We start from the raw sequence: 24,037 nt of genomic DNA on the forward strand, positions 1-24,037 counted from the left end.
TGATTCAGAAATTGGAATACAATACCTTAAAAATGATACAAGTATATAGTTTTAGTTGAGGTAGCCCCGGTTATTAAGGCTGATATACAAACTCGTATACCAGCCTTCAAAAACAAGGGAAGCAACTTTACCCTAAAACTGCTACTTGAAGTAGCGGTTTGCCGGTTCCCCTATTTTAAGAAGGCTGATATACCCTATATATTAACTTCATAACTTGAACTGCTTTTGTCTTCTCAATTTCCATAAGTTAAACAGAAACTGGGAAAATGTACCTAAAACCACAAATATCATAAGTAGTTCTGCAAGGAAATCCAACGGGAACAAAATTCTGCTTCTAACAAATATGAAAGGGTGCCAAAAGAATATGAATAAAGGGATGAAAGCAAAAGGGCCAAAATTGTTATTTACAATAGAGGTGGTGTACTAAGTACAAGCTCACTTGCCATTGGCATGAGAGTGCTTATTAAAAGGCCAAAAATTCACAAGGCGCTCAAGAACAGCAGAGGATTTGGAGAAGTAACCGGTGAAGGGTATGGGCGTTATTGGAGGTGGGAAATCTTCAGCAGGCATTGCAAATGGGCAGAACATATCTTCCATCTTCTCAAACGTCAAGCAGGATCCTACTTCTTGGAGTCTCTCTGGACCCATGATGGGTAAAGTATGCTCCTGATGCAACCAATTGGCTTCGCTGTCTTTATTCTGTAATGAAATGCAAAACATGGGTGAGGCTCACAATGAGAGCATAACCCAAACACAAATTTTTCTACATAGATTTGTGTCAAAAAAAAAAAAAAAAAAATCTACATAGATGAAGTAAACAAACAATGCTTAATGCACATAAAATAATTATTGCAATAATTTAGTCTTTAATGTTTGTAAAGTCACCCAAGAAAAAGATATCCTTGGGATCGAGAATTAGAGGGATGTGTGAAGGCAGAAATTCTTCTTCACTTGGAATCGTAGTACCAAAATCTCAAGGTAAAAAGGGTCCTTGAGATGCTAAGAAGAAGCTGACCTTTTATAGTTACTCCCTCCGTCCCATTTTCGGGTCAAATGGGGCAATTCCAGTGGGACAAGGAGTATTAAACACTGGTTCTTAACCATTAACCATTGATATCAGATGGAAGAAACAAACAAATTGTGATGATGAGAATTAACTTCGTTTAGATGATGAAAGAGAATAAGGTTCAAAATGAGACCATGGAAGTTGAAATTCAAATTTTGAACTCCTATGAGCACATTATTTTCAACACACACTGCTATCAAAATCTATAACAAGCAAAAAAGAACACTATTTATAACTACCAAGAAATTTACCTCCAGGGGTGATAGATCAGCACCACGACTGAATGTCAATTCAATGCGGAACCTTTTCGGATCATCTTGAGCAACCTGCAACACCATTTCATCATCAATTATTGGCTAAGTTGTAGAAAATTAATTTTATATAGTACATAAATCACAACACATAGTCACATAGAATCTATAATTTCAGAAGCCATGTCATTATACAGTACTCACTAAACAAAGACCACACACTGTCAATCAATTTTAAGTTCAAGGGTTTTTCAATTGTGTCCTAGATACAAGTAGAAGCAAAACAGAATGGATACTGCAGTCATAGCAACACCTTCCTTGTAGGCAAGCACTGGCTTGTCGTATGCACCTAGATAAGGATAACCTCAGAAGCAAACATTCAAATATTAAGCATTGAAAAAAAGCATCAAACACCAGGAAGGCAAGAATGCCCTAGAAGATAGGTACCACAAGTCCACAATCTTCCAAATTATTGACTTTTGGTGGCGTCTCAGCCCTTTTTTGGTCAGTACCAAATTATAGATTCGAAAGTGAAACAACAAAAAAATATTACAGTGGCCTTCAGTAAATGGTCACCCGAAATTCCAAATGCATGCATTTATCATGTCTTTAACTATTTCTTTAAATATCTGTTTCCAGGTTACGAGGTCTGCAATTTTACACATGTTTCAGCATCAACTTCATTCGAAAAGAGGAAAAACTCAAGCAGAATACTAACCTCTATATTCTCGAACATCCTCAATACTATGTAACTCATGTAATCAAGCTCCTTAGTTTTGAACAGCCGCTCCAGAGCACTAAGACAAACAAGGCCCTCCTCTCCTTGTAATGATTCATCCAAGTTACAATAGCGAAGGACATTCATCAAGGAATGAATATGAGATTCCTGTCATTACATAGAACTTGAAAATTTAATGACTGACAATTGAGCCACAGGGAGGGAGCAGTTGTTAATAAATTTTAATCCACTGGTAACAAAAGGTACTGACCGATGTAAAATAAAGTCGTGTCTTAACATGCCGTTCTGGTGTCCTTACATTTGCATACCTGAAAAGAGATTTCAACAAATCATAACATCAGAGACATGGAACTCAGAACTCAACTACACGTAAAATCATAGGTTATTGAAAAAAAAAAAAAAAAAAAAAAAAACCAAGCAGTTTAAATAATAAACGCACTTTGGATCCAAGCGATATTCGGTTTCTTTTTCATCATCATCTTCATGATCAATTGAAATATCAGTAGCACTAGATCTCCTTGTATCTTCATTCTTTGAGTGTGTTTTAGAACGAGTGTTAGTATCTTCTTTCTTGCCGGATTTCGTAGGCTGGGTATCATTACTCTTCAGTTCAGCAGGCTGGGTATCATTACTCTTCAGTTCAGCAACATTAATAGCTTCTTCCCGAGTGTTCCTCAAATCAATCAATATCTTACCCAACAAACGACGTGCAATCTGCATTCAAGCATGAAAAAATAACATATTTGGCCTTTAAAATATTCCTGTGATCCCCTTTTTAGACGTCTTCTACAAATTACCCTGTGCCAAAAGAAATTTGATAATTCTTGCTCTTTCACAAATTAAACAATGGAAATATCTTTATAAATCTCTTACATTCAATAGTATCCCATAAATAGCCAAACAAGTGAACTTTAAACCTTTCACAATTTCATTTTGCAAAGTTTCCAGTCTAATTCACAAGGTTCCCAAATAAAATGAAAAAAAAAAAAAAAAAAAAACAGACATTAGATCTCAGGGGATGTCAACGATTATCAACTTTGAGTATGCAGTTCACTGTCGCCAGGGAGGACACTGGCACTGATACTACTTAGCACACTCTTTGATGGAACCCCCAGAATATCTAGCTGGCAGAATTAATACAGGAAAGCCATGGAAAACGCTAAAGCTTGAGGGATAAAACTTAAAATATAAGGCATGAGCTCAAATGAAGTTTATTAAAGTGGTGACAAACCACAGATCTCATAAATCAAAACAGAAATTTTTTGTTAAAAAAAAATGGAATGAAATAAGGTTACATTTACAATTCCAGATAATTATACCTTTGAACCAATTTTCAGCTTCTGCTTGGGATTGATCCCATACTCATTAGGAATGACACCATCTGCAAGTAACTGGAAACACAAATACAGACAAGTCAGAATAACTATTAAGTTATGACAGTGGTTAAAGCAAAGATAACATTTGGTATAGCAATGAAGTGGTGAGTTTGGATGGAAAGGATTTGACCATGAGTGAATGTTTTAAGAATCTTGGGTCGATCATCCAGAAGAATGGTGACATTGATCAAGACGTGGCCCACAAGATTAAGTCAAGGTGGCTTAAATGGAGAGCGGCCACGGGAGTGTTATGTGACCGAAGCATTCCCCTACAGTTGAAGGGAAAATTCTACAGGACTGTCATAAGACCAGTGTTGCTCTATGGTACAGAATGTTGGGCTTCTAAGAAGGAGCACATTAAAAAGATGGAGGTCACGGAAATGCACATGTTAAGGTAGATGTGTGGAAACACTCTTAAGAGATTGAATCAGAAATGAGGCTTTTCACAAGAAAGTAGGTTTGGCAGGCATTGCAGATAAACTAAGAGAAAAGCGCCTACATTGGTTTGGGTATTTAAGACGGAGACCCGAGGGTGCACCGGTTCAAAGAGTATGACCATGGGGGCTTTAAACGAGAGAGAGGGAGACCAAAAATGACTTGGTTGGAAAGAGTTAGGAAGGATATGAGGTATATGGATTTGCATGAGGATGAAGCATTGGACCGTAAGGAATGGAGGAGGAGGATTTATGTCGATGACTTCAAGGAATAATCAAATTTGGTTCATGTTAGCCGACCCCACTTATGGGATTAAGGCTTTGATTGATTGATTGAGTGGCTCTAATCACTTATTTATCAGTTATTCATAAGCACCAAAGCACAACATGATAAACAGTAAGAGATTAGAACTCAATAGAAAGTAACTAGCAAAAAATCATATTAAAACAGTGAGACCGGGTTATCGTGTAAAAGGGCAAGTATAGCTCATTAGAAGTAGCAAATAATGCAACAACATTACAATTAAGCAACACCAATCTAGTAGTCATGTTTGTGAAAACATAGAGAGCAAAGCAAATATTGATATTCTTTGTACTATTTGGAAATAATGCATTACTAGACAGCAGCTAAACCGGCACCGGTTCCACATACCTTAGCAACATTAAAGAGTTCACCCAAGCCTTCAAGATTGAGGTGAGCATTGTGTAAGAGATCATATCTGTCAAAAGGAGATGTGATCTATTAATAATAAAACCATCATACACTATTTGCATATTCTGATGCATCAACCAGGCCTTGTATAACCCAACACCAACAACCATTGTCAAACACAAAAAGGATAACCCCCCCCCCCCCCCCCCCCCTCTCCTGTTTTACTGATTGCAGAAGACAAACCAAAATCATGCAACAAAAGACTTTCACAAATTCTCCAGTGACATGATTAAAAGCTTAGTCAATTCAAGCAGTCCGGATAACATCATCATGAAAAACCTGAAAACAAATGAGGGTGGAACTTGGGATATAGGGATTTCACATGACAATCTACATATCACGAGATGCACAAAGTTTCCATTAAGTATTGAGCAAGCACAAAAAGAGTGCTATCTTCAAGGTTTAATTGGGAGATGAATTTTTCCCATGCTAATTGACAAGAAAATCAATTAATGCTGCAGAGAGTAACCTCAATTGCATTATCAACTAACAGTCAAGTTTAAATCTAATAAGTGACAAGGTTTACAAGCAGAATACTAACTTGCACGAGTCGTAGACATCTGGAATTTGAGTAATATCATATCTCCTGCAAGAAAGCTTTTAGATGTCAATGTAATATCCCACAAACCAAAAACTTCCTTTTTTTTTTTTTTTTGAAACAGAAACTTCCATTTATAAACAATAAGACTATAAAGTTTTCATGTAAAAACAGACAAGTTATAGGCAAGTTTTTATAAAAAAAAATGTCACATGGAAGGGTTTAATTCTTTGAGATATAGATCCTAAAACGCCATTTGATGAAAATTAGATCCTTACAAGTTTTCTTCCTAGATTTTATTGACATTTTGGTAACTTCATTTGTCATTGTAATTGCATTACTTACGTTTTTCGTTCGTTATATAAGTCTCTTTCTAGTTTTCTCCAACGTGCATACATCAGAAGAAATCCCTCATTGCCACAAGGTAATCCAGCAGCAATCCGATCAACATCAATATTAGTCTTTCCGAGAGCCTTAGCTTGATCATATGGAGGGAAGACATCATATGAACTTTTTTCTGCAAGCTTTTCATCTTCTTCTTTAGCAAGCTGCCTCACTTGTTCAGTAACCTTCTTAGTTAACTCCACCTAGATAATCAGAATGCAGCCCAAAGAAGAAATAGAGATTAATCATCAGAATTTGCATACGTCAAAATTAGTGTTACACCTTACACAAGAAACATGTGATTAAAAAATGCTCTTGTTCATAGTCAACCAGGAAATATATCATATGCCAAAATATGGGCACTTCTTTTATGAGCCACATTATTCGTAAGAAGAACAAATTACAGTCAATTAACTCTGTTTAGATATTTTTACTAAATTGTTTTTTAAATATTTATGAAAGGCATAACAGTATGATTCAATCTTACTTGAATTTTACAGGAGCAGTTATTGCATTCTAGAAATTAAGCAACATGTATACTTCCAAAATAAAATTCATACATACATGCAGTCAAATGATACATGTTCTTATTAGTCATTATAGAAACCGCTAGTCCTCGTAAACATATTTACATCAGCTGAAATTCCAAAGGTGAGGGATTCTTCTCGGACCAAACCTCGGGAGCAAAAATGAATGCAATTGATATAAAACAACAGGCGCAAAAAATAAAACCTAGATTTCAAAATATAGCTAATTTTCACAACAGCCTAAATCTATCCAATCAAGCAATTTTGTTATCAATAGCGATGGATATAATCTACATACACAAAATAAAAATCAGTTTGTTTCCATAAAGCTGAGAAAGAGACATGAAATAAGGGGAAAAAAAAAAAATCACAATTAGATAGGGTATTAGTCTGCATACCAATTTAGGTAGGCACTCAGAAGCATTAGGAGGAAGTCCAGCTCCATCAACCATCCATGGAAATTCAGGTGTTCCATTATTGTGAGAACTTGGTGCTCCTGAAGTTATAATCTCATTCAACCTTGCCTGTTTAGAGGTAACTCAAATGAGTACACGTGAAAATAGTTGTAATCTAGTCCATGTTAACAGCAAAACATAGTACATAACATAGTGTAGTAATATACCAACATAGCACAAAAAAAGCCAATAAGACTTGCGTTGCTCGATCGGGGGCACTGGGCAAGACACAGATCAGTGATTTTTTTTTTTTTTTTTTTTTTTTTTGGCCTTACATTTCCCTTTTGCATTCTTTCCTTTGCATTAACTCTATCCTCAACTCAGAATATAATACTATATATGAATAAGCTCCATTTATCTATCTATACACGTTCTGACATTGCAATACATTTATTAACTGTAAAATCTTTACCTTTCATTCCACAAATTTATTAAAAATAGTTAAATTAATGGGTAGTAGGAACATTCATGATTCAAGAAAGTAACAAAATAAAAGCAACAGAAGTGTGTAGATATGATTCGAAAAGATTATACATTTGAATTGAAATAATTTATAAGGAAAAGGAGGAGTAAAATTAAAAAACAACCTTTGCCTGCTCCATCTCAATGCTAGCATTATCAAGTCCATCTAACATTGAGGAGTCTTTACTCACAAGTGAAACCTGTGATTTGAAAATGTCAGCTTCCACATAGAACAAAAAGACTTTCTTAGAGTAATCGCTAAGAGAAAGAGCATGACATACAAGAATTGGGGTAAGTTGCCCTTCTAAATCCAATAAACCTTTGGCAAATGCAGCTGCTGACATCTGTCATCAATAATGCAGCTATTATTAATGTTCATAAGATTTTCCAGCAAAAGTAAAAGGGTATTTCAGGATCAACATTTACATTGTTATGTTGACCAAAAACACTATTTGGATAAAGGAGATGACCAAAAGCTCACCTGGACACGGCCTTCATCAGAGCTGTATATCTTCAGATCGTGTCGATAAGTGCTGTGGAGACGGAGAAGTCCTGTTCCTTCACCTATAACATTCCAAATCAATTATGTTACAACATGTCAAACCATTAAAGTAAAACAATGCCAACAAACAATAGAAGAACTAGGGGGAAAAAAAAGGAAATTTTTGCCTCGATTCATGCTTATAAATTTACCATTATGCCAATGTGGCAATGCTGATGTTATAATTAATACATACTCCCTCAGTCCTTTGTTTGCTCCATTTGCCATAAAATGGATTTCCCTTATCAATTGCCCCATTCCATTTTGGGCCATGGTTATTACTCACAAATATTGGCTTGGGACCACCCCTACTATCTTTCTCTTACCATTTCTTGATAAAGTAGATTTGTGGGATGGAGAAACAAAAGGGGACAGAGCATAGCAAAGGTTTTCATAGCCTAATTGAACACACAAATTTTTATTTTATAAAAAATCGTACTCATAAATCACAAAGATCAAGAAATTCCCATAGAGTCAATAGCTCTATGATTGCATTCCAGATAAATTTCAATCTAATGACTGCATTCCAGATAAAACTAAGAAATGTATAAAAATTATAGGTCGCAAATGGGTATTTGCCTGTTAGGATCTGGTTTAGCATGGTAAATTTGGTTTGCATCATGTTCAGGTGATGAGCCACACAGTTTAATCAAGTCAGTTTATTTAATTAAAGGTACCAATCACAACTGGGTTGGAATATCTTGTTTCACCCCAAGTTCATTGAATTTCTCACATTCACATACTAGTATAATTCCAAAAGAAATCTAAAATCAATACAATCTATACTAGAGGATAAAAAGGACTAGAAAAAAAGAGCTTAAGATCAAAACCCTAAAAGAAATGGAATGCATTAGGCTTTTTACATGTGATGCAGGATTTTAATACAATACACAGAAGAAAAAACGTTAAACAGTGTTAAATGAAGAATACATATAAAGAAGCAAGAACAGGCAATGGGATATTATATACCTGGATACATATTATTCCGAAAATACCGACCAAGCTCTTCAGCCTGTCAAAGAAAATGGACAAATATATATGTCTATTATTATAAGATGGTAAAATTCATTGTAGTAGTGACATCCTTCTCTTACATGTAGGCTAACCCAGCACGCATAAATGCACTTTGCAGAAAGATAAAATATCTAACCTGCTTTCTGCCAGCATGTGTCAAAACACCTCCATATTTCAGGACCATTAAAGCTTCAACGGGTCTTTCTTCCTCACCATCACCATTATTTTTGAATACTTTTTCCCACTTCAATGGTTTTAGTTGGACCTTTCGATATATACCAGAGAAATGGCCACCCTACAAACCAAAGTATCAAGAACAGTCAAGCTTGACTCTGTTATAATACAAACAACACCTAATAAAACCAAATGCTGACAAACAGAGAAGATAGAAAATGCTCGCTGACCACCAGGCAGAGACATATATAATGAGAAAATGGGCGATTCTCTATCAAATCAAGTAACCTCAACAGGCCACTGTCAATAACTTTACACTTCCTCTATTCTTTTTTAATCTTTGAGATTTTGCACTATTCACACACAACCTTATGGCCGTCTTTTGTGATTTATACATCAGAAAAAACATAGTCATGTGAGGTATTGTTAAATATCGTCTCAATTTATTGTTTCAAAATATTAACTTTACAGAGCTATAATTAAAGATGTTAATGATCTACAATGTGCGTTGCCAAGCGTGAAAACCACAATGTTGCAATTAAAAAAGAACGGAGAAAGTATATATTATAATTTTCTAAGATCTTGATTGATTTATTTAAGAAAATATCTACGCAATATCAATATCCTTCTCCCTCCGTTTTTGTTAAGTGTTACACTTTCCTTTTGCGGTGGTTTATTTTTATTTATTAAAAGTTACACTACCTTTTTTTTTTTTTTTTGGCAATCTACTCCATTTAAATATTAATTTTCTCTTCTTTCATGATCCCCACTACTATTTTATTATTACTTGCCCTCTCACAGCACTTCCTTTTCAAAAGAATATTAACCCCACTATATTTTCTTATTAATTTTTTATACCCCACTTACGTTTATTTATATTCAAGTCAATTAATTTGCCTAAGACTATGTGTCGGTCAAAGTGTGACACTTAAAAAAAAAAACGGAGAGAGTATATAAGTAAAAGATAATTTGAGCACACACTGCATCTAAGCCAATACTAAACACCAAAATAGGAGCTGTGCACCACTCTAAAATGGCATCATAACAATTTTCCCAACAAATCTGCAGGGTGGAAGTGCTTGGGGTATGATAAATTCCTTTGAAGTTATTTAAATGAACAGGAATTATGATGAATAGGAAAGTCCAGCAACTCATTCAGTGGATCATAGCATCGAAATGAATATTGTTAGCTCAGTTTATACAGTAAACGTAGCTGTACACCATCACAAAAATGGCACAATGACACCAAAAAAAAAAAAAAAAAAAAAAGAATTCTTGTACAAAGATCAGTCATTTGACTCAATTCATCATAGTTTCCAAAATATTACCTCTTCCAGCACTGCTTTGACTTGACGGAGCTTTTCAGCATGCTCAATATCTTCTGCCTCACTATCACTCTCTCTGTCAGGTCTGCACATCAAGTGGAAGTAGATAATTGAGAACTCATGGAAAACCATATTGTCAAGGAAAGCTCCAGATAAAGACAACAAATGGGCAAACTTGGAATTCAGAAACAGTACAATACTTCAATCTTCATAGAAAATAGGATGATGAGAAAGCAAGAATAAAAAGGCTGCAGCAATGGCACTCTAGTTTTTATCCCCAGTATGACTCTGTATGAGAGATAAGCCTTTAGTTGATCATCATCCAGCTCTAATAGGATGAGAAATTCAAAACAGATGTCCAAATAAGTCTCTTTAATAAACAACAATTGACATCACAACACTGTCAGATATTACGATAGAATGAGCTGGAGTTTTCAGTCATGGAAAGGATAGCTGGATAGGTATGAGAAAATCGGAATAACAGACATGTTTAGCATACTGCAGTAATAATCTTTGCAAGGATACCCCAAACCAAAGAGTTTAGCTGGTGACAAGTTTTCAGACTCAAACTAAATCAGAAAAGAGGGAAAGACTTTTACTTGACAATGGGAATAGATAATCTCAATGATATTTGAAAACTATGAATTTGGATATCCAATAAGGAGTCATCTCTCAATGTAAATTGAACAATACAGTCATTCTCAGACAGGAAATCTTCAAATCATTTTCGCGATTGCAACATCATAGTTTTAACGATTCGTCTTTTATTATGCCTCTCAATTGAATAGACTTGTTATCTTATCCTCTCATTAAGAGACATAAATCTGAGAATTTTCAAAAAGCAAGTCTATGTATGGTATAGGGAGTGTTTGATGTATTTTGTAACACACATAAGCAAAAAGACATGCAACCGCACCCACATAAACATGTCAACTGTTACATACACCAAATAAAATTGATGGATCCATAACACTAATTGTGGGCCAGTGACTAATAATCCCTGCAGACCGAAACATTTACATTGACAATACAAGAGAAAAATGGTCAATTCTTGTACTCCTATGCTTCCATGTCATGTGTCCCATGGGCCATGGATATAATAAATTTCACATTTTACCTCATGAAAGTAGCAACTGAAATTACCAAAAGTTTGACACATGAAATTGTATCTAATAAGCATACCTGGAACGAGGAACAAGAGCTCTGGTGGCATCTAGTAGATCCTGTAACTGGACTGCACTTTTCAGTTTAGTCTGGAGGAAGCAAAATAATTAAGCCCTAAAATTAACAAGCATGAACCAAAAAGACTATTAGTAAAGACAGGCAAAAACCTCTGCTCTTGGCCTTCCTCCATTGTACTTCAGCATCAAATTCAGCAATTTTTCCTCAGTGACCTTCAACTTCACCTTCTGTTTGGGAGTTCTATCACCACTACACCACCCAATGTCAGTTATTAGAGGAAAACGAGATGTGACTAAATTTGTCCATGTAAATTAAAAATGGAAGAAGAGAAAAGAGGATAACAAGGGGGATCGGCAAAGAAGAGGAACTCCTTTATCTTTGTTTGGTATAAGGAAATGCACATTTATCTCTCTACACAAGGATTTACGAAAGAAAAGCAATTCCCTTTGCCAAAATGATCGTGCTAATGGAACAGTTCGTATGCAGCTCCAATAGCTACATGTATTCTTCATAGAATAGTTTTAGGCTGTTATAGATATGGATATGCCACTGCATAAACATAAGCCCAGGAAAGTAGTCTTACTGTCTAAGTACGGCAATTACACAACGTAACTCCTCTGACTGCCCAAATGTTCCAATGATTCCACTTCCCTGGCGTGTAAGTCCTTCTGAAGCATTTGCTGGCTCATGGACCTTCCATGGTAAAGTTGGAGGAATGGTAGTAGAAAGATGTGGAGCTTTTGCATCTAGAAACATCTTCCTTAATACACAAGCAGCATCGTCATAATACCTACAGTTGAAAGTATATTAAATTAAGAATATAATAAACAAACAAATCAAATGGCAAACAATAGTGTCCACATATGTGATTTCCCTATATCAAATAGAAAATTAATCAAGAAAAGGAAAGTATTTGGACAAAGCACAAAAAGAAATTAATCGATTTGTTCTCCAAATCAGTCATTCCAAAGTGAATACGTAAAGTGTGCATCAGGAAAGCAAGTTCCAAAAGACAAGATGTAGCTTTAACCAGTCTAAAAGCCAGCATCCAAATTTTCATGAACCAACCATAATTCATAAGCCACAGCAAGCACCTCAATTCCCAATCTCAGATAAGCATTACCCAATGTGGTGGGTAAGGCCCGAGTACAACAACATCAGTAACTTTATATGAAACATAAAAAAGAATCCAACTATACATAGCTGGAAAAATTCTCAAACTATAACTCTTGGACTTTGAAGCTCACGTCAGAAAAATAAGGCTCAATTACACATGCACTCAGTGTCAAAAATCAAACACTAGTTACTTGATGTGAAAAGACTGAGTAACATTGCTATAAAGTTGGACATTCAACATGGTGATATACATTGGCTGCAGCAACACATCGCAACCAAATTGTACAAGATTTGGTGTTACTGCAACCGATATATTAGGCTGTAACAGCCGAATACCACCCGACAAAATGGTACTGCAATCGCGAAGGCATCCATGTTATAAACCTTTAAAGTTCTTTCTCAACCAATGATAAATAATAAGCGTTTTTTGGGAACATTTAATGATAGTACAAAGGGAAGGCCTAGATACAGACACGCAGTGGAAACACATGAGTAGAAGCTCCCATATCATGAAACAGAAAAAAAAGGTAGTTCACATTTAAAAAGAATATTTAAAAAACATTAATATGCTGTACTTGTGTGAATTTTTAACGAAACTCCATCCATTTACATCGCAAACATAAGAGCGACCCCCGCATCGAAGCAAATCAAATCCACAAACCTGTAACCAATGTTAACATAAATGATCGTCAATGAAAAAAACTAAGGATTTGTCTGACAAAAAAGGATGACCTAGTGTAGAGCATGGAAATCATTAACTATGTTGCAAATGGAAGAAACTAAAAAAATTCATACCCCTTGTCTAAATGCAATGCAGACTTCTCTTGCCATTTGTTTCTCAGCAGGAGTGAGAAGGACAGGATACCTCACCTGTCGGACAAAAAGACACCTATCAATCTATTTCAAACAGCTCCTTGCAACTTCAGCACATTAAGCATAAGTGGCTTAGACAAAGAAAGTAACCAAACAAATCAAAGACATACACTAGCAGTTATAATTAATTGTACCAGAAAATCACTAACGCAGTGTGGCAATTAACGCATTAACTGTGGCATACTCCATTATGCTCTTCTCGAGTTATACACCTTGTTCTCCTTTTCAATCTTCTCTCAAATTTTAAGTTCTAGGTCACTAATATCTAACACATTTAAGCAAACAGGTAATAAAAGTAGGAGTATTGTCTATGTAAATGTTGCTTGAAAATTGTTCAGAGGAGCAAATTTAATATAAACTACACATAACCTTAACAGTTGGAATGAACTAAGCTGAAAGCAGCTTGTGATCTTCGTATTGTAAAACGAGTCATCAATTTCTTCTATCCATTTGGCAGACATTTTTTTTATTATGTAGAAAAATTTTGAAAATTGTGAAGAACAATGAATTAAAAAAAAAAAAAAAAAGAAAAAAAAGAAAAAAGAAAAGAAAAGAAATTAAGTGGGACTCTTACAAAACTCTTTCAAAGTCACGCTTTAGGTAAATAAATGTGTAGAGTGCAGGAAGAAGGAAAAATATAATATAGCACATAACTGATAAGTAGAGACATACTTCTTTTCCATCGGGATTTCTCATTACAACACCGTCAACCACAGGAGACTTCCTTGCTTCAGCATGAGCATAGTCCGGGCCAACTGTGTACACCTATTAGCAACAGCAAGGAAGCAGACTACAAAGAATTAGCTACATAAAAGGGAGCATACAACACGTAAGGAAATATAAGTGCCATTTGGTTAAGGGTCTACAACTAAGGCCCTGTTTGATTCACCTTAATTTTGCTGAACAGAAATTATTTTTACTGAACTGAACTTAATTTTACTGAACTGAAATTATTTTTACTGAAGTTAAATTATTTTTACTGAACTGAAATTATTTTTACTGATTTTCTATTATAATTCTTCTTTAAAAAAACTGAATTTTACTGAACTGAACTTATTTTTACTGAACTGAAATTAATTTTGCTGAACTGAACTTATTTTTACTGAACTGAAATTATTTTTACTTAATATTATTTTTTTAAGGTGAAAAGAATAGGGCCTAAGTGGGAGTAAATAAGTTCCTATACTTTCCTTTTATGATTCTTGGTTAAAATTTTGAGCTTGATTTACATGATCCTGCTACCCCCACCTAGAATTTCTGTCACCCCATCTCACTACAGCCTTCATGAATAAACAATAAAGCCAAGTGCCACCAGCTATATCACCATTCAACACTAACGAATTCTTTTGAGAAGTCTAATAACAGGTTTCTATGGAATAGACAACAGCCCCAAAAAAAAAAAAAAAAAAAAAAAAAAAAAAAAAAAAAACACACACACACACTTATAATGGGCATAGAATAAGGATTCAAGAAATAATGTAGCCATGCTCAGTCAAATCACCTACCCCCGTCCTATTGTTAGAACAAGAAAGATATACTTGATAAATTAGTCAATTTTATGACAGAATTGCATTCAACCAAGTACATGAGACCAAAAATAAAAAGACTTATGTACATGGTAGAATTTCTGTCACCACAAGGCAGGTTAGTTTTCCTTTCCGCTATTCACATTCAATAAAGAGTGTGCAGAACAAGTACATCATTCAGCTACCCACCTTAACGTCTGTCCCACCTGTGTGCATAAATTCTTCATATATATAGGAGCTATCACGTCTCACATTTCGGACATCAGGATGGAACTCACTGGAACGATTCCCAACCTGAACCAATAAGAAACCAAAAGGTATCAATACAAATGATTTTTGGCATTACCAGCACACCTGTATGACAACAAATCCCTTTTACCTTTTTAACAATTCAGAAGATCTACTATCCAAATTGCTTTACAAAATTATATATGTTAGCTATGTATCTGATAATAATTTTATTTTGATATATCTGTATCCAACATCACAATTAAAAAAAATTAATAATAAAAAAGTATTGAAGGATAGAGCAAAAGACTTTTAACCAGGCATTCATGGACCAGAGCAAGTAACCTAAATCAATGTTGGCAACTAAACAATATTGGGTTCATTGAGGAACTGTTCTTGGCCTCATCCCTCATCAGTTGTGTTTGTTATTTAACAAAAATATATATATCCTGAGAGCATGCATCTTCTCTAGATTATTCAGCTTTGAAGGATTGGGCCCGTGCTTCTTGAGATAAATTTTTAAAGTGACTACATCAGTCATCAGCACAGCTATTGAACAAGAAAAAATTGATGTCCTAGTCAACAGGCTTTCATGGATAACTTCAGTCTCCTCAACATGGGTGGATAACAGGCTCTTGAAAAGATAAACCCAATGAGCGGTGGATATGCAGGTTGGTAGCTCATTTGTTACTGTACGTAATTTCCTGACAGGGCAATGGCTTTTGCAAACAACGAATCCATTCAGAGAATTCAGGAATTACAAAAATTTAAGAATAGACTATGACTTTAAATCTCAGAAGCAAAGAAAATATGTAACTGGGATAGGTGACTAAATACAAAGAGCACCATCTTCTTGGGAAAAAGATTAATTTAGATTTCAAGCATGTGTCGTGTCAAAGTTTTTATATTCTTATTCAGTTATTCTTCAGATAAGTGCACACAGTACCCAATTCTCATCAAGTTCATCTTTCATAAATTGAAAATACAAAAACCTATTTATTCTGAAATGGATTGTTATTAAGCTGAATTTACAAAGAACTAACGAAGACATCTAAATGCTACAAAATGGCCCACCTTCCGGAATAGCTCCTTCATGCCCCCACCAGCAGAACTAGGATAATATATCATAATGCTGTGGTTATCACCTGATTAAATGCATATGTAAGCTGTTAGAATAATTTAACGCGAAGAAATAAAACATAATAAATAATAAGAGGTATATGTCTCATATAGGCTAATAAAACATAATAAACTATAAGAGGTATATGTCTCATTCAAGGAGATTTCCATTAATTGTAATAAAGGGATAGTGACGCCATATAGGCTAATAGGCATAAACTCTCATTGTTACGGAGTACAAATTAATGGTTACAATATTACCTATTTTGGCCGTTTCAAATTAATGGTTACACTAGCACTTTCACTTCTTTCAATAATTTTGTACTCTACCTTATTTTATTATATATTTCATACAATACGCCTCTGTTATACATTAATTTATTATTCATTTCTTATAATATGGCCCAAATTTTTTTAGTTACTTCTATCTAACAGTGCCGCCGCCACATCTCAACCATAAGCTTGAATTCAGAATCCACAGTGGCCACACAGTACGCTACAAAAAGCCATCCCTACCCAAAAAGGTCACTCATAAAAGTCACCTCGCATTCTATCAGACATACTCATCAAATTAAACAAAAGATTCAACAATGAATAGCATGATATAAAAAAGAATAGAAGTAACTAAAAAAATTACTTAAACCTACAAGCATTGGAATATTTTCTTTAATAGAAAAGTCATAATGAACAAAAGAAAACTAAATCCTAAACTCTAAAGTACTCACAAATATTAACTGGCTTACCATCAACAGGTTTTTCCACAAACGGCTTCGAGAAACGCTCACCATGGACTTCAACATAATCATCTTCTTCAAAAAAATAATCCACTTCTTGAAATGGAAATTCTCTATTCACAAGAGCATATCTAGGAACAGGAATACCAAATATCTCGAGACGCTTACATATGCAAAATAAGAAGGGAGGACATCAGTTCCACTTAGGAGGCCAGATTTGAGCAAAGAGAAAACAAAATATAGAGTAAAATGAGAAAAGCTAGTAAGCAACCATAAAAATCATGAACAATAAGCCTAATTGCTCTTAGTGCTAAACACCTGCAATATTAGGCCCTGTTAACTTCACCTAACAAAAATAATATAATATTAAGTCAAAATAATTTCAGTTCAGTAAAAATAAGTTTAGTTAAGTAAAATTAATTTCAGTTCAGTAAAAATAATTTCAGTTCAGTAAAAATAAGTTCAGTTTAGTAAAATTCAGTTTTCTTAAAGAAGAATAATAGAAAATCAGTAAAAATAATATCAGTTCAGCAAAAATAATTTCAGTTAAGTAAAATTCATTTAAGTTCAGTAAAAATAATTTAAGTTCAGCAAATATAATTTTGTTTCAGTAAGAATAATTTCAGTTCAGCAATAATAAGGTGAAGTGAACGGGGCCTTAGTGTTTTTTTTCCCTAAATTTTTACTTTTTAACATTAATATGATTCTAAAAAAAAAGATGATCCTTAAAACACAAGTATACGGTTAAGCAAATTCAACATATGTTGATCTGATACAGTTGATAATAAATATGAGATTTCCAAGATTGTTACTAAAAAAAAGGCATATACCACAAGGCCAAGGACCCAAACTAAATGAACAAAAAGAATTAAGTTGTGTGAAACTGTGAACCGAAATCTCAACATTGCTATTACAAGAATTGCAGAACCTTAGGGCAACCTAAGATTTTGGAAAAACATTAGCCAGGAAACTTAAGATTAGGGTATTGTTTCAAAAAGCAACTTAAAATATTTAAGCAGCCAAATATGCTGATTCAAAAGGAATTAAAATCCAAATTCCAGGCTGTAATGATGAAAAACAGAAAAAGAAATTGTAAATATAAAATAGAGTCCTTCAAACAAAAATATACAATAGAGAAGAAATTTCATGTGCAGAAATTGATTATTGTACCTATGCATGTAAATCAAAGCAGACAAGCAAATATATGTTTCATCAGGAGATAAGATATATCTGATTGACAATAAGCATCTAAAAGAAAGACAGCATGAAAGCTAATATATTTTTCGTCTCCATTAGCACCAACGGTGGTAATTCCTTATGATGACATAATTAACACGGTAATACATACATCATACACCTTCCTTCTGTCGTGCAGCAGGTGTTGTGGCTCCAGTTCATTGATTAGATAGGGCCTAAAACACAAGAAAACCCTCAATACACACGCTAATATACTACATAATCTTTACAAGACAACAGGGTAAGACATTTGAATGCATAAAGGATGCCTGAGCAAAAGCAGGCATGTTATTTAGCAATAATATTTCATATATGCTCTTACCACATTATAATGCAACTACTGCACCCATCCCATACGGCCATAAGGAAATGCTATGAGGTAATAAAATGGGGATATCCTAAAGCAATTTGTGTCGATTGGCATGGAAGGCCCACATGGTTGTCAAAATTATTGCATGTCTACTTGTTAACAAGATATTTTCTTCAATAAATTGGTAGTCATGATTGGTAGTGGAAAAACACACATATCCATGTAAGTCAACCCATGCCAGTTTTACCCAATTATTATCACTCCCTATGTCCTAATCATAAGCCATCCAAAGTTCCAACCACGTCTATGAATATACGTGAATAGATAGATAGATCCTAATAAACAAAAAGCAATTAAGAAATGAAATCATGGAGATTTGATTGGAGAGGGGGGACTCTGAAAGATTAGATACTATGCTGAATAAACTGAATTATTGAGAGTTTGTAACTTACTTCCTTAAAGCTGCATACGCCTCAACTTTTTCAAGAGGATAGCCAGTCGAGTAGAAAGCAATAAGACAATCGCACAAAGGCCAGCTGCAAAAGACTATTCATCAGTAACAAAATAAGAGAAAAAGAATTCCAAATAAACTCTGCTATAGAAGGTAGTGACGGTATGACAAGTAAAGCTAAATCTTGTAAGTTTCGAACAGAGATATATTTGAAAATGGAAAAAACACACATAAACATTAATTAAAAACCAAGAGGCAGTAAAACATTCCGGGTTTCTGATGAGTATTTCTTTGTTATGGAACTAAATAATTAATAATACATGAGATCATAACAGACATTCAGCCAATCTCACAGCCTAGAGAACCAATCACGCTCACTACATATGTGGTCATCTCTTGAAGGAATCTCTTATTATCTGATTTCTAAAATAGAAAAGACCTCAATTATTAATTTTGTATAATAATTCATTATTTCATACAATTTGCATAACATACGGTATACAGGTAGGTACTCTTGCTCATGAAAGTGCCAAAGAGATAACTAAATATGAAGTAGTTTTGTTGAGTATTTCAACTCCAAATGAGAGAGTGGGTGAAAGCAATAGGAATATCAAGAAATGTGCAACTACAACTTTTTCATTTTGATAAGAAACAATACTTTTAAGAGATTGCCTAGCAGAAACTTCTCTACTTGAATCTGATAGCTACCCACAGATGTGAAAAGGGCATTTATCAATATATAAACCAGAACTTGTATTCTGCTCTATAGTGTCTATAAAAGTATAAATTGAAAAAGATATGACTTTAAGAATATATTAAGAAGAAAGTTGTTTGAACTTTAGAATCACTAGGACTTCTTGAATAGCATGGTGAAAAGAAAACTTGCATAACTCCATTCCTAATACTCAATGGAGATAAGAAACAGCACTCCCTATGCATCAACCAGTAAACATGACTCACAGGTTCAGGATCAAATATGCTCAACAATAATTTTTTACAAAGATTAATAATTTGGCTGGATAAAAGGTAAATCGTATAATACGAAAACTTTCAGAATCAAATTATTGATAAATGCCCATCTTCTCTTTTAGATTCTTACATGGAGATTCAAACTAACTATATTACACGTACCAAACAAGCAGGTCTAACTATTGAGTTCTGCTACAGAAGGCTAGTGTCCCAAGAATGTGACAGCAATACGCAATAGGGGGGGAGGGGAGGGGAGCACAATAGGAACAATATAATGTGTTTTTCTTGGGATTTAACTATACAAAAATTTTCTCATATTAATTATTTCTAGATAATCCTTTTTTTTTTTTTTTTTTTTGAAAACGTAGATAATCCTTTTGTTCGTTCTCAAATTTACAGAAAAATTAATTTTAAATACAAAAATCATGTATTGATGATTTGTTGAATCAATCTTGTCATGCACTGCAAACAATTATAGAGTTTTAAAAAATGTATACTTCTAGAGATTTGAAATTGGAAAATTAATAATTGAAATAATTAAAAAAAAACTACACATTCCCTTGGATAAAAAGAGAATTATACAAGCAGAACTGCACAAGGCATCAAGTACCTAACCACAGATTAAAATAAACAATAATCTAGAAAAATACAAGAGTGAAAAAAATAATCATAGAAGAATAATATAATATTTACCAAAATAAATCATTTATCCATGAAGAAATGCACTTGTTTCAAAATTATGACCCAACTCACCCAAGGAACATACAAATTTAGCGAGTAAAAGCTTTAGAAATACTGACTCCATGTCTCCTAGCCACATAGTTGTAAAAAAACAAGTTCAAAGTTTCAAAAAAAAAAAAGGAAATATTCTAAAAAATTATGAGCTATTAGTATGAAGCATTTTAAAAAACATCTCTATTTAGTATTTACAATAAGCATCCAATGAAAGAGTATTGAATCAGAGATACTTGTGCAAAATATATAATAGTACGGAGTATATCACAAGGTGCATAGTAGTATAGTACTCCTTTCTACCACTAATATTTTTTGCACTTCCCTATTAAGGTAGCCCCAAAAGGTTTCCCCACTTCTATTTTGGGATTGATACTATTATTCCCTCTTCAACCAATGCTTTGTCTTATTTTATTTTTCTAACTCTATCTATTTAATTTTTTTATTTTACTTTCAGTATACTAGTATCTTTATCTTTGACCCCATCCTCAAGGTGAAATCCATTAAGGGGTGGATGGAGTAGTATATTCTTTCTTGTTCCATCATTTTTCCGCATAAATCATCTTGAAAACTAAAAAGGTATACTGATGTAAAAATAGTACAACAATCAACATATTGTAAGTACTATTTCGAACGATGCTCGGTAGCTATCGCTCGTTCCCACAAATATCAACCGAAAAACAGTAAAAGATACTCACTAAAGAGGACATTTAGTTATAGATATAGATAGGAATTTATGCTCAACATTTTGACTACTATTCTACAATAATTTACACACCAGTCAACCACATAATATTCATGTACCAACTATTACACCAGCAATTATTTTCCAAGTCAACTTCAACCAGCTACAATTAACAAATATTAGTTGCCACTAATTCAATATTCCTCCTTTTCTACTCCCCACCCCAAAAATGGAATAGTACTTCTCGCATCGAACGTGATACGTGAACGTTTTTGGTCAGACGACTTAATTTTCAGGTACTTACTCCGTAACATTTATCAACTTTTGCTCATGATTTTTCATGGATTAACTTATACAGCAATTTGTTTCCAAAACATTCACTAATTTTTTATACATCTAAATTGAAGGTTTGACGGTCAGAAAGTATTTTTCATTAAAATAAACTGCAAAAAGAAAATGAAAATGAAAATCTATAAAAAGGAAAAAGCGCATAGAAAATGAACCTAAAAGCAAACATCTGAAAAAAAAAATAATATTATAGCATTTTTTCAGTATATTACTGGATTCTACCATAAAAGGTGTGATATGTACCTCTCAATCGGATCTTCAAGTATAACTTTGTCGCCGAAAAGTATTATCTGAAAACAGAGCACAGAAACAATGATTAGATTACAAAACGAGTAAAAACTTTGAACAATGCTAATTTATCAATAAATTTCCATAAAATTCTTTCTAAAAATTACAAAAATCAAAAACAAAATTAAAATACCTCGAATTCGCCAAATGCGTCCAATCTCTCCAGAATCTGCTTCATCGGAGCCGAAGATGCCTGCAAAAAAAATTCAAATAATTTTCGAAAATCAAATGCTTAACAATCAAATAAACACAAAAAAATTCAAACAAAAAAATATCAAAATATAATCAGATGAACACCAATAATCTAATAATTTGAACCAAAATAATCAAAAAAAATAAATTAAGATTGTGATTTTTGCAACTGGAAAATTAAAGCAGAAACAACCTCAAAATCACATTTCACCTTCTTTTCCATGACACAAACGCCGAGTTTAACCTTCCATTGAATATCTCCGGCGCCGCCATTGGCAGTTTTCGGCGAAGAATTCACCGTCATAATTCGGTCGCAAACTCTCTCTCTTCAAACGCAGATTTTTTTGAGAATTGAGAAAATATCACCGCCAAGTTATTTGGCAGTTGCAGTATATATATGTTGTTCGTCGGTATACGTGTATTGTTTTGTAGAGGAGAGAGAAAATTAAGAAATGGAGATTGGAGAAGAAGGCTAAGTTAAAATAGAAAGAAAAAAAAAAATGGAAATAGTGATAATTATAAGATGGATTGAAAATTTCGTTACTTGAAAAAGGCAGAGTATCACGCGTTGGTAGGCGGAGAGTAGGAGTAGACGAGTAGTATAGTATGTACTCCTTTACTACTCCGTAGCTACGAGTAGTCAAGAAGTAGATTTCAAGAAAAATAAATTGTTTCACGCACATGACATGATGTGGATACGAAAAATGAAAATGAAATGCAACCGAAGACGGTGACGGATTCAGAAAAAATTTTAACGGAGTAATAAGCTAGTTCTGGCCCCGTGCAATGCACGAATTTATAAAGTAAGATTTATTAGTAATAAAAAGTCAATTGAAATAGAGTTAATTAATTAAAATTAAATGACTTAGGGCATGTTCTCATTGACTAAACTGAGCTGAACTGAGCTTAATTGAGCTGAACTGGACTGAACTGAAATGAATATTTTATAAGAGAAAGAAATTAGGAGCTGAACTGAATTGAAATGAATATTTTATAAGAGAAGGAAATTAGGAGCTGAACTGAACTGAACTGAATTGAACTGAGCTTAACTAAACTGAACTGAATTTCAACGTAAGAGTTCAAGCCCTTAGTAACACTTTTTTTTTTTTGAAATTTGAATTTATTAATGTCTATCTCTATCCTTCAAATTCTTATGTGTTACATTTATTTATTAAAAGAGTTTTAATTTTTTTTAATAGACTTTTTTTTAAAAAAAAATAGCATTTTGGAGGGAAAATTTTTCACGAAATTATGCCAAGTGTCCCCTTTGGTGATTACTTTAATATAGAAGTATAGATATAGATTTTAATGGGGTCATTTGATTAAAAATACAGGCAATTTTTATACTAAGTAGGAAAAAAAAAATTAATTTAATAAGAATTTTTTTTTTTAATATTCAAGTGGGGTCAAGCATTATAAGCCCTTGCATCTGCCACTAACTGAAGGTGACATAGGTTACTCCTTCCATTTTATATTAATTTATACTCTATATATTAAAAGACGTTACTAAACAAGTTTAGGTGTCGCATGACGCTCTCCTCATTTAATCAAGTTTTTCATTTCATATGTTCAAAAATATGAATGTTACAAGACTTGAACCCACAAACATAAGCTTAAACTTTAGCACATTAACAACTAAGCTATTAGCTTGTTACTTGACATTCTATCAATTAAATTTTTATAAGGATTACTATTATGAAAATATTGTAGTAACTCGGAACATCGTCCAAGCCTAAAAACTAGTTGTGATATAATAGCTTGAATTGTTTATAAATAAACGGTTGATTTTAATGGTACTATGTGGACGAAAAGGAAGATTAATTGATTGCACAATAGATCTTAAAATAATAGTATCGTGATAGTATGAAGACCATTGCCTTAAAAGCGATATATACTATACAACCTAAGGGTTTCGCGGTGACGCCCCCCCCCCCCCCCCCAACCCCACCCCACACACACACACACACACAAATTAACAGAACTTTTTACAAAATTTGTGCATCCAAACTTGAAGGACAAAGTCGTTCCAGAAATGTTCAATCCTCTAGTG

The 24,037-nt window shown here is 33.8% G+C and overlaps 1 protein-coding gene across 2 annotated transcripts; it reads right to left on the reverse strand.

The window, feature by feature from the left end:
- Positions 1-267: 267 nt before the first annotated feature.
- On the reverse strand, positions 268-22,534 carry LOC145593630 (inositol hexakisphosphate and diphosphoinositol-pentakisphosphate kinase VIP2-like). 2 transcript variants are annotated; one of them, XM_081649920.1, is made up of 30 exons: positions 22,181-22,534; positions 21,929-21,988; positions 21,751-21,797; positions 18,775-18,858; positions 18,125-18,188; positions 16,786-16,939; positions 15,998-16,068; positions 14,885-14,989; positions 13,842-13,934; positions 13,092-13,166; positions 12,872-12,957; positions 11,764-11,970; positions 11,330-11,429; positions 11,181-11,251; positions 10,002-10,083; positions 8,636-8,794; positions 8,455-8,497; positions 7,426-7,508; positions 7,226-7,288; positions 7,070-7,144; positions 6,426-6,551; positions 5,462-5,703; positions 5,120-5,164; positions 4,519-4,585; positions 3,376-3,447; positions 2,496-2,770; positions 2,307-2,364; positions 2,036-2,203; positions 1,318-1,392; positions 268-699 (listed from the first exon to the last, which is right to left on the reverse strand). In XM_081649920.1, exons 1-30 carry the CDS (start codon positions 22,289-22,291, stop codon positions 436-438), a joined length of 3,225 nt encoding a protein of 1,074 aa, XP_081506046.1. In that variant the 5' UTR covers positions 22,292-22,534; the 3' UTR covers positions 268-435. The 2 variants fall into 2 exon arrangements, with proteins under 2 accessions (XP_081506046.1, XP_081506047.1); XM_081649921.1 differs by having other exon boundaries at positions 22,199-22,533.
- Between the last annotated feature and the right edge of the window lie 1,503 nt (positions 22,535-24,037).

The sequence above is a fragment of the Chenopodium album genome, chromosome 19 (assembly GCF_948465745.1).
Source record: "Chenopodium album chromosome 19, dcCheAlbu1.1, whole genome shotgun sequence".
Taxonomy (NCBI): domain Eukaryota; kingdom Viridiplantae; phylum Streptophyta; class Magnoliopsida; order Caryophyllales; family Amaranthaceae; genus Chenopodium; species Chenopodium album.